The 14,586-nt window shown below is 34.9% G+C and overlaps 1 protein-coding gene across 2 annotated transcripts in view; it reads left to right on the forward strand.

Annotated features, from left to right (window-relative positions):
- GLS (glutaminase) overlaps positions 1 to 14,586 on the forward strand; it is a 63,506-nt gene that overhangs the window by 17,300 nt on the left and 31,620 nt on the right. For both annotated transcript variants that reach the window (XM_064660468.1, XM_064660469.1), the window contains exons 6-7: positions 349 to 512; positions 7,336 to 7,394. In XM_064660468.1, the coding sequence (XP_064516538.1) occupies positions 349 to 512; positions 7,336 to 7,394 (223 nt within the window). The remainder of the gene's footprint in view (positions 1 to 348; positions 513 to 7,335; positions 7,395 to 14,586) is intronic.

Genomic DNA, 14,586 nt, shown 5'->3' on the forward strand with positions numbered 1-14,586 from the left:
TATTTAGTTTGCAATTGCATAGGGTAAGTGTGGCACTAGAGGTGTGAGGTGGTTTTTTGCCCTGGTACAGACCTGTTTCTGAATTTGCTTATTTTTTTTTAATTACATCTGCAATAATCATTATCAACTGACTTTGTTATGCTTGGCTTATAGAGTCAGTTGTTAAAATCTTTAAATCTCTTTGTTATGTTCTTTAAAATGCTACTTACTAATAACATGATTTGGGGTTTTGGGGTGTTTTTGTTAATAGTCCTTGTATGTTGAAGAGTAGATGTAGCATATAATACTCTACTGCCACAGCTGACAAACAGGAGATTTCAAACTTCTTTATCTGTGTTTTTTTCCCAGGCATTCTGTTGGTGATACCAAAGTTCCGTTTTGTCTTCAGTCCTGCGTAAAGCCTTTGAAATATGCTATTGCTGTTAATGATCTCGGCACAGAGTATGTGCACAGATATGTTGGGAAAGAGCCTAGTGGACTAAGATTCAACAAATTGTTCCTGAACGAAGATGGTAAGAGATATATAACACATAATAATGCAAATACTGAATTTTAGAAAATTATAAAACAAGCTACGCAGTTTTTTCAGTCTCTTCATTTTACTGTATCCTCTTAAATCTTATTACTAGACAGTGTCTCAAAATATTTTGCCACCAGCAAGGTAGACAGTCCTTTTGCCTAATTTAAAATGCTAGTAAAAGATGCTTTATTGCTTCTGTTCTCTTTACTGGCTGTTGAGTTGTAGGAAAACCCAAAGGATTTTGATAATGCAGGTATTTGAAATCTGTATTTATTTGGTTAAGTTGGTAGCATGTGTTCCTTAATCATACCTTCTGTAAAATGGTGGTGAAAGAAGCAAAGATGTTAAAATGATTTTAAGAAGCATGTATATCACTTCCCTTCTTGGCCTTCTGAGAAGCAGGTGCTGGTGCCAAAGGCCAGAGCTGACTAGTTTCCAGAAGGCAAAATTAAACACATCTTCCCACAGATTATTCTAAATGGAATTTGGCTACTGATTCAAAACAATGTTTTTATTTTATTTTTTTCCCCTGTGGCAGGAGTGTTTTAGCAAGAATTTCTCCTACAGTACTTTATCTAGATTATTTATTATTAATATTGTCTTAATTCTCAAGTATGGATATGTTATTTTAAAAGGAAACATTATGGCAAAAATCTGAGAAGGATGACTCATGTAGCCTTAGAGGAAATACTGGATGTTATCTCTGAAACACAAATGTTTCTTCTAGCAGATCTGTCTCAGTAAGAGAACAGACAATGTTTCTGTTGCCATGGTATTGCAATTAATATTTAATTAACAGCATAGGGCTTGGATGATATTTTTGTCTAGGACTGTATTGAATTCTGACTTAAATATCTATATTATTACTATGCTAATGATACACTATTATATTGAATATATTTACACATATATGCAAATAATTTTTATATAAAATTTATTTATTTATGGATTAAACCCATCTCTACATACTTAAAATATATCTTGACAATTTATTTCTTCATTTTTATTGTGCTGGTAAATGGTGGTGAAATACCAACATGTGAATATATTGCCAGGAGGAAATTAAGTATTTTGTCAAAGCTTTGCTGCCTTGTTTTTGCTTTTCTTGTTTTTCCGAATACACTGTTGTAACAGTGTGAAGAAGACTTGTCTTTCATATGCTACAAAAGGTTTACTATAAAAAAAAGTTTTGATGGTGCTGAAAATTGCCCTTTGGATTGATATAGATATTCTGGGTTTTTTCTCTTTTAATAAAATGTAAAAGTATAATAAATATTTTCTTCTTTTTAGTTCTACTTTTGAAATTGAACTTATGAGAGAAGATAAATTGATGGGCTGTGGTGTTTTACATTACTGTTATTCTTTAAGCGTGTTCTTAAGACTGTTATACGACAGAGAATTTGGATTATTGAAAGTTTGACCAATGAATATGAAATTATTAGAGAAGATTAATTCACATGATAGAAAATTGGATTTTTAAGTATGTGTCTCTGTGGCTGGTAGACACAAGCAAAAAATGTTAGAACTGACCTGAATGGCCTCTTAACCTGTCCTTAAGTGAAAGACTGAAATGGAAGGTAGAAGTCTAATAAATAGGAATATTTCAGTTAGAGGGAGAAGGGAGGCTGAGTTTCTGCAATTGACGGATGAGGAGGGAAGAAGGGATTACACTTTTCTTGTAGATTTAAAGTGATGTATGAAATTTGGATATGCAGAGTATTTGTCAGTTTGAACATGCATAAAGACTTTGAAGATGGGATTTGAAAATTGAAAAAAAAAGTATAGATATTTAATCTATTTGTTTTCTAATTATTCAGATATAGTTGAATTTCATGTTTGTAATCAAGGTACACAGGTATTTGAAGACTGGTTAGACATGCCTCTGAAGCTATTATTTTTATATTTACTACACTGAAGATTCCTAAAACAGGATGTTCTTCCATTTCGTTGTTTACTAGTATCAAGAGTTAAGTTAGAAAGAGTGGGCAATATTATAAGACAATTTTACATTACAGCTAAAAATGCCAACCTATAACAAAAAACTATTATTATATTTTGAGTATGATCTGTGCTGTGCAATGGAAATTTGGAAACTTCTGCAGCCTTGTATTCAGTTTCAAAACTTGTTTTATCAAAGGGAATATATGACCCCTCCAGCAATTCAGATTTCTGGAGGAGTGAAGTAATTTTTGTTAATTTAAAAAAGATTATTCTAGTTGACTGAAGTAGATCAGAAATTTTACATAGTAAAATATGTCTGAAACAGGCATTATTAGGAATAATTTTCCTGTCTATAATCACTGAGTAGTTTACAGGTTTTTTTATGCCTGTTAAGTTCATGATGCAACTTGACAATACCTGTGTATATATGAACAGTTAATATCCCTTGTCCATACATAAAACCTTGTCTTGGTGATAATTATTTGCAGAATTAGTCCAGTAATATTATTATTTATGAAACTTAGTCCAGTAATAAATGTTGAATTCTCATTAAATGAGGGATTACCTGGAAATTGTTTATTTTGCTAAAGGGTTTTCTTCACCAAAAATGGAATGCATTCTCTAAGTTTTTTATTGGAGAAACACATTTTCATGTCATTTCTAGAGCTTCCATGATGAACTGTTCTGTGTATTAAAATGCCATATGGTGTATGTGTGGCAACCTCTGCTTGCTGTGCTCAAAGACTGCAGTCTAGTTGTACAAAAAAGCCTAAGGCCAATGATGGACCAAAAAGGTCAGAAGAACTGGCAGAGGAGAAGTGTTGTAATTTGAGCTTATTAGGGAAAAGGTCTAGTTTGCATATGCCATAATTGCCTGGCAGGTTGCCAGAGCAGTTGTGCTAATTGTCAGGCAGTTTTGACTATTAAATAAATACATATTTTTCACCATTTAATAGTGATGTTTAGTGGAGAAGTTTCTTAGGTAACTTAAATAAATTATATTTTTTTCTGTCTGTTAAAGATACTGGAGTTCTCTGTGTAAAAGTCTGTTCTATACAAGTATCTCCTTCCTACAGGAAAAACAGCACCTTATTGGTGAAGAATATATTTACTATTCAGAGGCTGTTAGGTGGATTGTTTATGCAAGAGACATGTTGAATCAGGGCTTGACTTAATTAGGCCATCCCAGTTAAAGATAAAGAGTTATTATGACTTGTGCTTTTCATTAAGGATGGAGACATCAATTTACTCTGAAGTATAATGAGATGATAGAGCAATATAAGTAACTTGCAGAGAAGCTGTGTAAAAGATGTCTTTTTTTTCAGTCTGAGCAGATCATTGCCTTTGTTATTTGATAAGAGAGTGTGTGTGTGATTGGTTTTAGTAAAGTGTGTCAGTTAGCTTTGCAGAGTCGGATTACCTCTTTCTAAAGGTTAAGGGATGAATTTGTTCACCTCTTTGGCAAACTTGCAACTACAGTATCAGTCTTCATGCTTTGTTGTTGTACAATGTGGAATCCTCTTGCTGATGGCACCCACTGTGAGGTACATCAGTAGTTGCTGCTGCTTTAGAAGTAGACCAATGTACGACTTTCCTTAACAATTAATGTAGTGTCAGAACCTATGTATCCTCAAGAGATGAAAAATTACCTTAAAGAATGGAAGTGTTATTGATGGGAGTGGAAGACATATCTTCTTTGAAATTAGCAGGAATCTTTCAAAATGTAAGATTTTATTTAGGCATCCTAGTCCTTAGAGAAGGCCAATATATCTTAAGTCTGTGGAGAGGTTCTTCACTGTGAAATAGAATATTGCAGTTGGAAGGGACCTACAGCAATTCCCTATTAAGGCCATTGTCCAAGTGTGTCTTAGACAATGACAGGCTGGGGCATCAATCACCTCTCTAGGAGGCCTGTAGCTGTTTTGGCAAGATATGTTTTCTGTCAGTTACAGGTATCTGTATAGCTGTGGAAAGCATTTGGGTGGTATTTGGTGCTATGCAGATAATAGTGAAAACTGCTTTCCTGGGATCTGGATACCCTGACAGGCTTTTTTCTGCTTAGAAGAGGCAGCAGTGGGTTAGTGGAAGGTGTCCTTTTCAGCTCTGTGATGTGCTGGTGTTGTGCAGCAGTAGGAAAGACCCTCAAAGAACAGCTTTTGTTAATGTGTGGTGAGCCAGAGTGCTGTACCTTCAGCTGTGAAGGCTCCCACAGTGATGTTCTTTGCTGACTCATCAAGAGGGGAACAACACAGAGCTTCATTTCAGAAGCACGTTCACGAAAGTCCATGTTTTGTTTTATCAGAAGGTTCTTGTCTTTCTTCATGTGTGGGCAGCACATGGAGATGTGTTAGTTGTAAAGTGACCAGGACAAATATATGTAGCTTGAGATGTCAAGCAGTGACAGACAGGAATCTTCAGAGTAGAGGAGAATGTAACCCAAGAATGCCTTGTGACATTGAAGGTAAGTGGTGACATCTTCAAAGAAATGAGATGCAACAGAGTTTCTGAAGGTGTATTTTGTATGTGGACATGCCACATTGATAAGCTTTTGAGTTGCTGAATGCTAAATAAACATTGCACATCCTTTTTATTCAAATATACAGATAGCGCGGATTTTGGTGGTTTGTTTTTTTTCTTTTTACTGTGCAGCAGATAGAAGCCATACAGATGTGCAGAAGAATCAAGAGCAAAAGATTTCTAAAAATGCTTTTAGAATGGGCTGGGTGTGGTGAGGTCATTACTGTGTTTATGAACTAGAGTGATACCTTGATGAGGGGAAGCTATAAAGAAAAGCATTGCTAGAGCAAGAAACGAGGGTCACAGTGTGTTCTGATCATGCATGAGCCCGTGCTGTGTTGGGCTGTGTCCAGAGCTGGGATCCCCAGTTCAAGGAGAACCTTGAAATGCTGCGGAAGGCCCCAGTGGAGAGCTGCCAGTGCTGTGCAGTCCAGGGCTCACGTAACTCCCAAGGAGCCAGTTGGAAGGGGAGGTTTAAGGCCTCCCCTGGAAGCCTCTTAAAACTCCTGAGGAGCAATTGCAAAGAGGGGGACTTCTGTAACTCGTCTTAGTAGGGGCAGCTGCTGTAACAAGGACCAGTGGCCCCATGCTGTAGCTTTGGAAGTGCAGATTGGATAGTAGGGTAAACTTGTCCTCTAGAATGAACAGAATTGCTGGAGAGGTAGAGAATTTGCCACATTTGTTGGTTTTCAAGACTCAGATAAAGGTGTGACTGACCTGATGTAACCTTGGCAATAGCCTTGCATTGAGTGGGAGGGTGGAGGAGATGAGCTCCAGATGTCCCAGTTAAAGATGTCCCTTCTGACCATCAGTTTGTGATGCTGTGAGTGGTCATTTTAATTTGTACTGTCTTCTACTAGTGCTCAGGTTTCTGGTCCTTAAGGAGCTATGGAAGTGTTACATCTTTCTTACTGAGAATCTGGTTTTAAGTCAAAAAGTCAAATATATTTGACCCTAGTTAGTAACTTGTATTAGTACAGTATAGTAGAACAGGATGTTTGGTGTAGGTGGATCTTAAGTACAATCAAATTAAATTGTACTCACAATTTGTGAGTCTGTTTTTTGGAGATAAGGAATGGCACTAACAACTTTAAAAATAGTATCTAGACAATAAATTTGTGTTTTAGCGGAGCTTCACTTTTTCTGACAGAAAGTATTAGTCTTATATTTCCACTAATAGAATAACTAGGTTTATTTGTAAATTGCTTTTAATATTGACTTTCTGAAAAATACCAAGAGGAACTTGATGATTAGTTTTTGAAGGTTATCTGATAGTCATAGGTGGCTACGGGCCATTGACCATGAGCAGCATAATGTTCCTGGGCAAATGTGTGTGTATGCTGTGAATATCAAACTAATCTCCAAAAAACCAATCATCTGAAGTTCCTTTTAATGTACATGTGTATCATACATAAAAATATGGAACACTTTTTGTGCAGTTTTTAAATTAGTATTTTTATTCAAATTTGGAGATAAAGTTAACAGCAAAAAAAGAATTCAAACCTCTCATGATATTAATGTATTGAGAATTGGTTGAGGTTTTCAGACACCAGAATGCTCAAAAGTCAACATTCTAGATAAAAGGCAGAGCAGAAATGTTAGTTAAAAAGGAAAAGGTGAGTGTAGGAGGTAGATGTTATATTTAGGAAAAGTAAGACAGTTGATAAGGAATGTGTTTTTGGAAAAAGATGAAAAAGAAGGTGATTCATTCACATGTGCAGCCAAGAATGACTTGGGAATGCCAAGATACTGTTGATATGGAGGTCAGTGATAAAAAGGAAAACTTAAATATAGCAGGTATATGCAAGTCAGCCATGAAGTAAGTGAAGTCCTAGTGAGGATGAGTAAATTGTTATTTACATTTCAGAAGCTGCCAGCAGAACCCCCTGATTCTTAGAAACAATCATGTACAGCAATAAGGAAATTCGAGAAATGTATTTTGTTTGTTTTTTAAAGGACCTGTTTGAACACTGTTAAAATCACTGAGATTTGGTAACTTGGGAGAAAAATTGGAAAGTCTTGTAGGGGTTGTTCCACTTGTTGCAGACTTAGGACACTGGAAAAGGTTCATAATTCTCAAGAAAAGAAATTATACCAGACGGAATAACTTACTGGTTGGTGAAGTAGCATAAGGCTTAGTGTGCTCTCAGCTGTAAAATTGCTCAGAATTACAAAAAATTGTGTGTAGTGTTGGATTACAGGATTTTTTAATAATTTAGGATTATATAAAACTGTTCTGTAATAATAGCTTTAAGTCATACTTGAATGTAGAATAATTTTTCACTTAAACGCTTGACTGGTTTTGTTTGACAAACATGTCTTCGAATATATTTATAATTGAAAACTTTACTTCACAGACAGGCCTCATAACCCTATGGTGAATGCTGGAGCAATTGTGATCACATCTTTAATCAAGGTAAAAAGTTAATTTTTAGTTTCTCTTGGAGTATTTTAACAGAATGTAGAGAAAGTATCTTTACAGATTATGAACTGTTTGCAATTTTTGTCTGCAATGTCTGATGGAAGTTTACTCATTGGCAGGTAGACAAGCTCTGGTATTTTGGAAATAGTAGCCCAAACAAGTGCAATGTTAGACTAGTAGTTTTTAAAATGCAACAGTGCAGCTGAAAGAGTCTCTTCTTCCTTAGTGGTAATGTTTTGATTTTGTTCTTTAGCTGCACAACTTGTGATAGTCTCTTGAGAGTATTGACTCATTCTTGTTGAATGCTGTGGAAGTATATTCCTCAGGAATATATTTTATAGCACTCAGAAATATCTTTTGTAATGTCTAATGCTCTCATATAACATAAAGTTACGAGAGTATTTCTTGCTGTGCAGAAGAAATGGAAGATGCTGTACAGGAGCAGTGTCGCTGTGTCTGAATGTCAGCCTTAATATTGAATTTGTGTGCTGTTAACATACTGTGCAACTAAATTATGTTTACCTTCTGTGTTACATGGTTGCTGTTGCGATGTAAATGTACTTTCTTAAAATAAGAGTGTTTGGAAACAGTTACTCATATTTTGCTGAGTAAATCATGGCTGAATAATGACTTAACATCTTCAGTCCATGATCTTGAGACTTTTGGAATGCTGCATTTTATTTTTTCCATAGAATAGCTGTATTTATGCCTTGAAATTGTTAATGGTATAAACTTCATATAATGCTAATGTTTACCAGATACTTTACTTATATTTTCTGCCTTTTTTGGTAGCCACAGGTACAAAAAATATTTCTTTTTCTATGGGTACCTGCATAGAGTTGTGGGGAACATGTCAGTCCCCTGGAGTTTTTAAGTAATAAACTTAATACTGTTACTTCAGAGGTCGAAAAATCTTGTTTACAACCTTTTTCTTATTACGTTTCAAAGCCCATTAGTTACAGTGTATTTCCTACCTCCTATTTCCAAATTGTTGGTTTTAAAATTACTTAGATCATGATTTTCTGTTATTTTATATTTAAAGAAGGTGTAAGAACTCCTGCTTAAAGACATTTATCTTTAATAGCTGTAGGAGAAAGAAAATGGCCTTAAGTATGACAGGTAAATTTATTCACATTTAATATTTTTTGAAGGTTGACTGAGCATTGAAATTCACTTGGATAACAGTGAATTTTAAAATATGACTTAACACATTTGTCTGAAGTGTCAAAATGTTAGTCCAACTACAACATGCCCTACTGATCATAAGGCAAAACACAAGCATGTGCCTCTTGTGGAAGGCACGTAGTTCTTGATAAATGGTGTACTCCTGAATATATAACACGGATTTGTTTACTGCATGCCATTGTGATATTTGTTAGAAGGTTGGGGGATTGGTTTTGCTGTATTTTTTTTTAATCTTTTTTTTCTGTAATGTTCTTATTAAGAGTGTTGCATTGCACTAACATTTTTGCATGTAGTAGCTGCACGTCTAGTGGACGCATATCTTACTTATCACACTCCATTATTTGTTTTTAGTGTGATTAAAATGCAGATTATTTTATGTACTGCTTTCACTAAGATACTATTTATCATTTGAATAACTAACCAAGCTAAACATATTCTGAAGAAAATTACGTGGAGGGTCACAGGTACAAAATTACTTAATAGTTGTATTTTTTGTGAAGTAACTTCTTTATAATCTACAAGTTAACAGTATTCCTACTAACCAGTGATTTAAGTAACTCACCTTTATATTTCATCTAATACCAAATGTTTTTCTGAAAAAGGTGGCTTCATTAACTCATGTTTTGCCCTCAATTCCTCTATGTTCATTCTCTTTATTTAAGGTGCTACTTATATGTCTTGAAGACTGTGTATGGCTCTTAGAGTCCAAGAAAATTAAGAGATGAAACATGATTGAATTCACTGTGTATGACAGATTCATCTAATGTTAGCATGTTGATAGCTATGGAGAGATTGTTGCTGTTATTTGATGGTTAAGAATGCTTTTATCTCCTTTGAGATTCATTATTTTATCTCTGTCTGAGAAATTGATCTTAGAAGTCTTTCAAAATTTACATTGTACTGACAGTACATTGTTTTACTGAATTTAGGAGCTGTGGGTATACTGTGATCTTGCACACAGCTGTCCTAAGAGACTGACACAGATTATGATTATTTATGGATAAGAGGTGATGCTTGGAGTAATCTCTCTGTCAGAATATGTTAACATGTAATATGTTAACATTTTAGGGGAAAAAAGGGCTCTTGGCATCACATACCCGGTTCTGACTGCCATAAGAGTTTGGTATATGCACCTTGGAACAGAGTATGGACCTAAATTGTGAGGTTACATTTAGTCCTTGCTATTCATAATAATAAATAATTTAAGGGTATGTGCATGTTAAATTGTACATTTGTTTGAGTTACTTAGGCATGACTGTATCATGTTTCTGCCAGCTTAAATGTTTGGGGCTATGATGTATTTATGTTTTGGTGCCTTAACTCATGGCCCTGTTCTTATTATTACTTGCATTATACTCCACAGACTGTTCTAGCAGTTTAAAGCATGGATCTACAATAAAAATGCATTAGCAAAAGGACATCCTGTGGGTCACTTTTAATAAAATGAAATTTAAAACCCCCCTAAGGACCTTTTTCTCTTGTTGATAGTCGTACAGCCATTTGCCTTTATTACTAGTTATATAAATGACATAGTTACAACAATTTTCAGATAGTTGTTATCAAAAGAAAATTGTAATGGCAATTACAGGAGTTTGTGGAAGAGTGATATTTGATAAAATGGTAAATTCTTCCACGTCTCCAAGGAAATACAGGTGCTCAAAAGAAGATGATTCAGCTCCTATACAAATTTAGTACAGATTCAGTGCAGCTTTTTGCACATCACGTTGACTGGGAAAATCCTTTATTGCCTGTAGCATGGATAGATTTTACTGCTTTGATCTGTTATTTTTTCTTAAATCTTAGACTCAGTTCTCAAAGCTTGTCAATCCCAGGCATGGTGTGGTTGTGTCCAGTGGTTGTGTCAGTGATTGCCACTTCCACATTACCTTTACTGACTGGCACGTGAGAAGTGTGGGTGAGAGGAAGAGGAAGGGTTCAGAGTGACATATGTGGAAGAAGGCAGATGGCTGTGGAAGGAATCTCCAGAGGACAAGTGATTAATCATAAGTCATTTTTATTGTATGTTTTCACATTCCATCTGTAGATAAAAGTTTTCCTAATCTAACAGCAAAGATTCAGGCCCATAAAGCATCTGTAAATCCTCAAGTGCTGACAGCCACACATAGGACCCTACACAGGCAGTTGTAGACATTTGAATGCTCCGTGAAGGGAAGTGTTCTGTGGTCTTGAATTAAGGTGGGAAGCATTTAGACATGTTGGGGGTAGGACAGCGATATTCATAGTCCTTGCAAAAATTTGGTGTATGAGAAAATGAAAATACCGGTGTTGCTGACCCTAAAAAAACCCTTAATTCAATGGGAGCTTTGTTTTTGTATAAAACATAGAGGCGTATGCAATACACTTTAAGAACTTTCTGCATATCCTAATAAGTCATAAAACAAATGAGTCAAGGAGTGGTGGAAAAAACCTGACTAGCTGTGCTGAGCATCTGTTTGCTGTCAGGATTCAGTTATTAGGAAATCTGTGCAGTTAGTCTAATACTTGAGGGGTGGGAAAAGGCATGGTTTATTGGGTTTATTATAGTTACAATAAATAGTACTGATTTAGCTTAATTGCTCTGTGCTACCACTCCAGTTATCCTTCCTGATAGACTGATGTGTGAATGTATGTACATACCACTTTTAAAACATGTGTCGGCGTTGTGATCTTCTCTGCCAGATACTTGTCCTTATTTTGGTGATGTATCCTCTCTTCCTGGGCTATTAATTTTCTTGGAGTAACTTATTTTGGATAGAACACACGTCCACGTTATTCTGCACTTGCTTTTTATTGTAACTCAAGTGTACTGGGTGTTATTTGCAATAGACTGTGCGATAGACACTGTGAATTACATGTATTCAGTGGTCACATGCGCCCATAAGTGAAGGACACAAAAATAATTTTTATATGTATTTGAAATAGTTATAGTATTGGTCTTAGTGGGTCAAATGCTGTCTGTGGCAGTGTACTCTCAAGTACTTATTTCAGAGCTGAAAATAGTGCACTAAACAGCCAAGGCACCGGTTCTCACAGAACAGAACCACATTAACAAATGAAATTTAGAAAGTGCGTTGAAGTACAGAAAGCTGAAATAAAGACATTGATAATTGAATGAAAAGTGCACAAATATAAAACAGTTTTCTTACACTCTGACATAGTATTATGATTTTCTGTTTCTAGATGTTTTCATCACAGTATAGTGTACGATTATAAATTTGGCTTTAAAGATTCCAGAAATGAATTTTTAAATAATTTTGTGTTATTAGAAGATTATAAACTTCTCATGATCAAGATGTTTCTATTAATTTTGCTTAGATTCAAAATTGAAAAATTACTTAAAAGAGACAGATAGTAAGAGCTTATGTGGCCTAATCATGTAAACACTGAATATTGATCAATGAAAAGTGGCTAATGTTAACTACTTTTCTAATAAATATTGCCTAATTTTGTTACTGCAAGCTCTGATAAGTATCTGTGGGTCTCTCTTCTACGTAGGCATGCAGCCTTTACAACTGTTTATATTTTCCTAGTAAAAATACAAATAATACAGTGCAAGTAGCTTGGGGTTTTTTAGGGAAAAAAGGGAAGATCACTAAAACCTGACACAGTCAAAAAATTCAAATTTATGATCGACAACCATAGTGTCCATTGGTATTTGAAGTGTTTACAAAATTGTACTGAGCTGTCTTCTGCAAGTTTGAATTTTCTGACTATCAAACTGCTTCAATCTTAACATTCTAAATTTAATTTTATATTCATTTAGGAATGTTTTTTCATATGTATATACACACGAGCATGTATAAGTAAGTGTGTATATGGACATATGTTCCAGTAAATGTACAGAGTGTTTGTGGAGTTAGTGCATGGAATGTTTTCATTGATGTTTTGGACAGGTGAATTGCATCTGAACTTAAAAAATGCTTTTTAAGAAATATTGTCACAGTGCCCCCAACCTCAGAGGTTTATAGAGTCAAGCAAAAAAATAAGAAGCACTTGTGGGAAGGACAGAAGTTTTCTTGTCTCTCATGTTTGTTTAAATTATTCTGGAAAAGCTGCTCAGTATTCTGAATGTTAGGATTTTATATTTGCACTTGAATGTTAATTATAGAATGTGTGTTGCCACTGTCTCTTCAGCTTTTTAGGAGGCTGCTGAAAGAGGGAAACTAATATGTTGGGTTTTTAGTCATGGCGTGTATGGAAGCAGAGTTTTCTATTTCAGTTACACGTTGTAGTAAATCTACTGAAGTCGTGATCATGTGATTGCTTTGGCAAATAATTTAGGTGTTTGAGCAGTCTAATTTCAGTAACAATGCTTTTGTGTTTGATATAAAATACCTATACAAGTGTGTGGAACATCAAGGACTAAGAACGCATTGCCTGAGTTAATATACTGAAGATTTTCTTCCCAAACTGTGACTTTAGTTGTAAACTTTAAAAGGAACCTTTTTTATAAAGAGTTCATGTGGAAAAAGTTTGCATTGAGTCTTTTTGCCCACCAATTTTGTGTGCTGCTGGTAAAGCTAGGTTTTTGTTGAGGGGAATTTTTTTCAACTGGGCAAAACAAAAAAGTGAAGTATTATGCATTTATATTTTTTCAGAAAGCATGATCCCTTTCTCCCTCTTCCTTTTTTTTTAACAAAAGAACTTGTTTCAATTTATTATACATGTCTAACCATACAATTATCAATGCAGCATCCCATAACTAATGCTGACCCACTTTCCCAGAAAAAGATGTTCATTGTGCATTTGAAAGGTTGAAAAGGTTTTTGTGGTTTAAATGTTGTTACATATTTTACAGCATTAGGATCTATGGAATATTTTGACAACTGCAACAGTTCAATGAAGTTGGTAATTTCTTCTTTTAATTATTTTTCATTGAACAGATTTGGAGTTAAATTTTTAAGACTTGTGTTCTGGTATATTATACAGGAACATTTTGATGAAATGTATCATGATTTTTTTTCATCTTATTGCAAATTAGCTAGAGATTATTGCCTTTTAAGAATAAGGTTATTAGCCTCTTAGCCTAAGGCAACCACTGGCACATAACTCTGACAAAACTGTGGTGTTCCTTTCACTAGTGATTGTACGTGTATGGCTGCACATCCTCTGGTAGATGAGCTGATGCATGGGCTTCAGAGATTATCTGCAACACCTTAATTCCACATACAGAGTGGGAAATAAGACTGGCTTTATGCATTTCATTAAGTAAAATAACTGGTTGATATGAAGCTCCCGTTTTTCCACTGCCTTCTCCGTCCCCACACTAAACGCAGTGCAAGTAGTGTCTTGAATTGTTTGAGATTTGTTAGAGTTTTGTTATTCTAAATAGAGTATCTTTAATATTAAAATTATGTATTAAAACATCTTCTCCAGATACGTTGTTTCCATTTGTGTATGTGGTGCCACTATTTTTTAAACTTCTTCAAAAAATTCTACTTGGCTACTTAAAAAAATTAAGAAGTCCCCCCAACAGACCTTGCACTATTTTTTACCTCCCACTCCTCTTTCAATCTCTTCCTGTCGAAATTTCTGAAAGGTCACCCATCAGAGCCCTCTAAAGAATTAATACATCTTTAACTGGCAACTGCTAAATTGGAGGATGTTCTTAAATGAGAGGGCAGAAAAAAGCCCTAAAGTAACACCCCTTATCCTCCCTGAAAAAACAAACCAACAAACTATCCCTATTAAGTTGGATTTAGATTTTCCTGTACATTGTTAGCACAATGATATGCCCTATGTTGTGAGATTCTGTTTTTCCAGCTGTTAAACAGTTTTTGATAGGTAGGACATTAATCAGATATTTTTTATTAAGTGCAATTATTTTCTTAGTAAGGGATAACACTTTCTTTTAAGTCTTTAATCTAAATTCTAAGTATGGGCACTAGCCATGGAAATATTTTAATTTCAGTAGCCTGAACCTCCCTATGCTCAGCTCTGTTGGTAGTATGAGAATACCTTTGGATTACTAACCTGTAAAATGTTAGTATTTTTACTGTAA

This window comes from Pseudopipra pipra, chromosome 7 (genome assembly GCF_036250125.1).
Source record: "Pseudopipra pipra isolate bDixPip1 chromosome 7, bDixPip1.hap1, whole genome shotgun sequence".
In the NCBI taxonomy this organism is placed as follows: domain Eukaryota; kingdom Metazoa; phylum Chordata; class Aves; order Passeriformes; family Pipridae; genus Pseudopipra; species Pseudopipra pipra.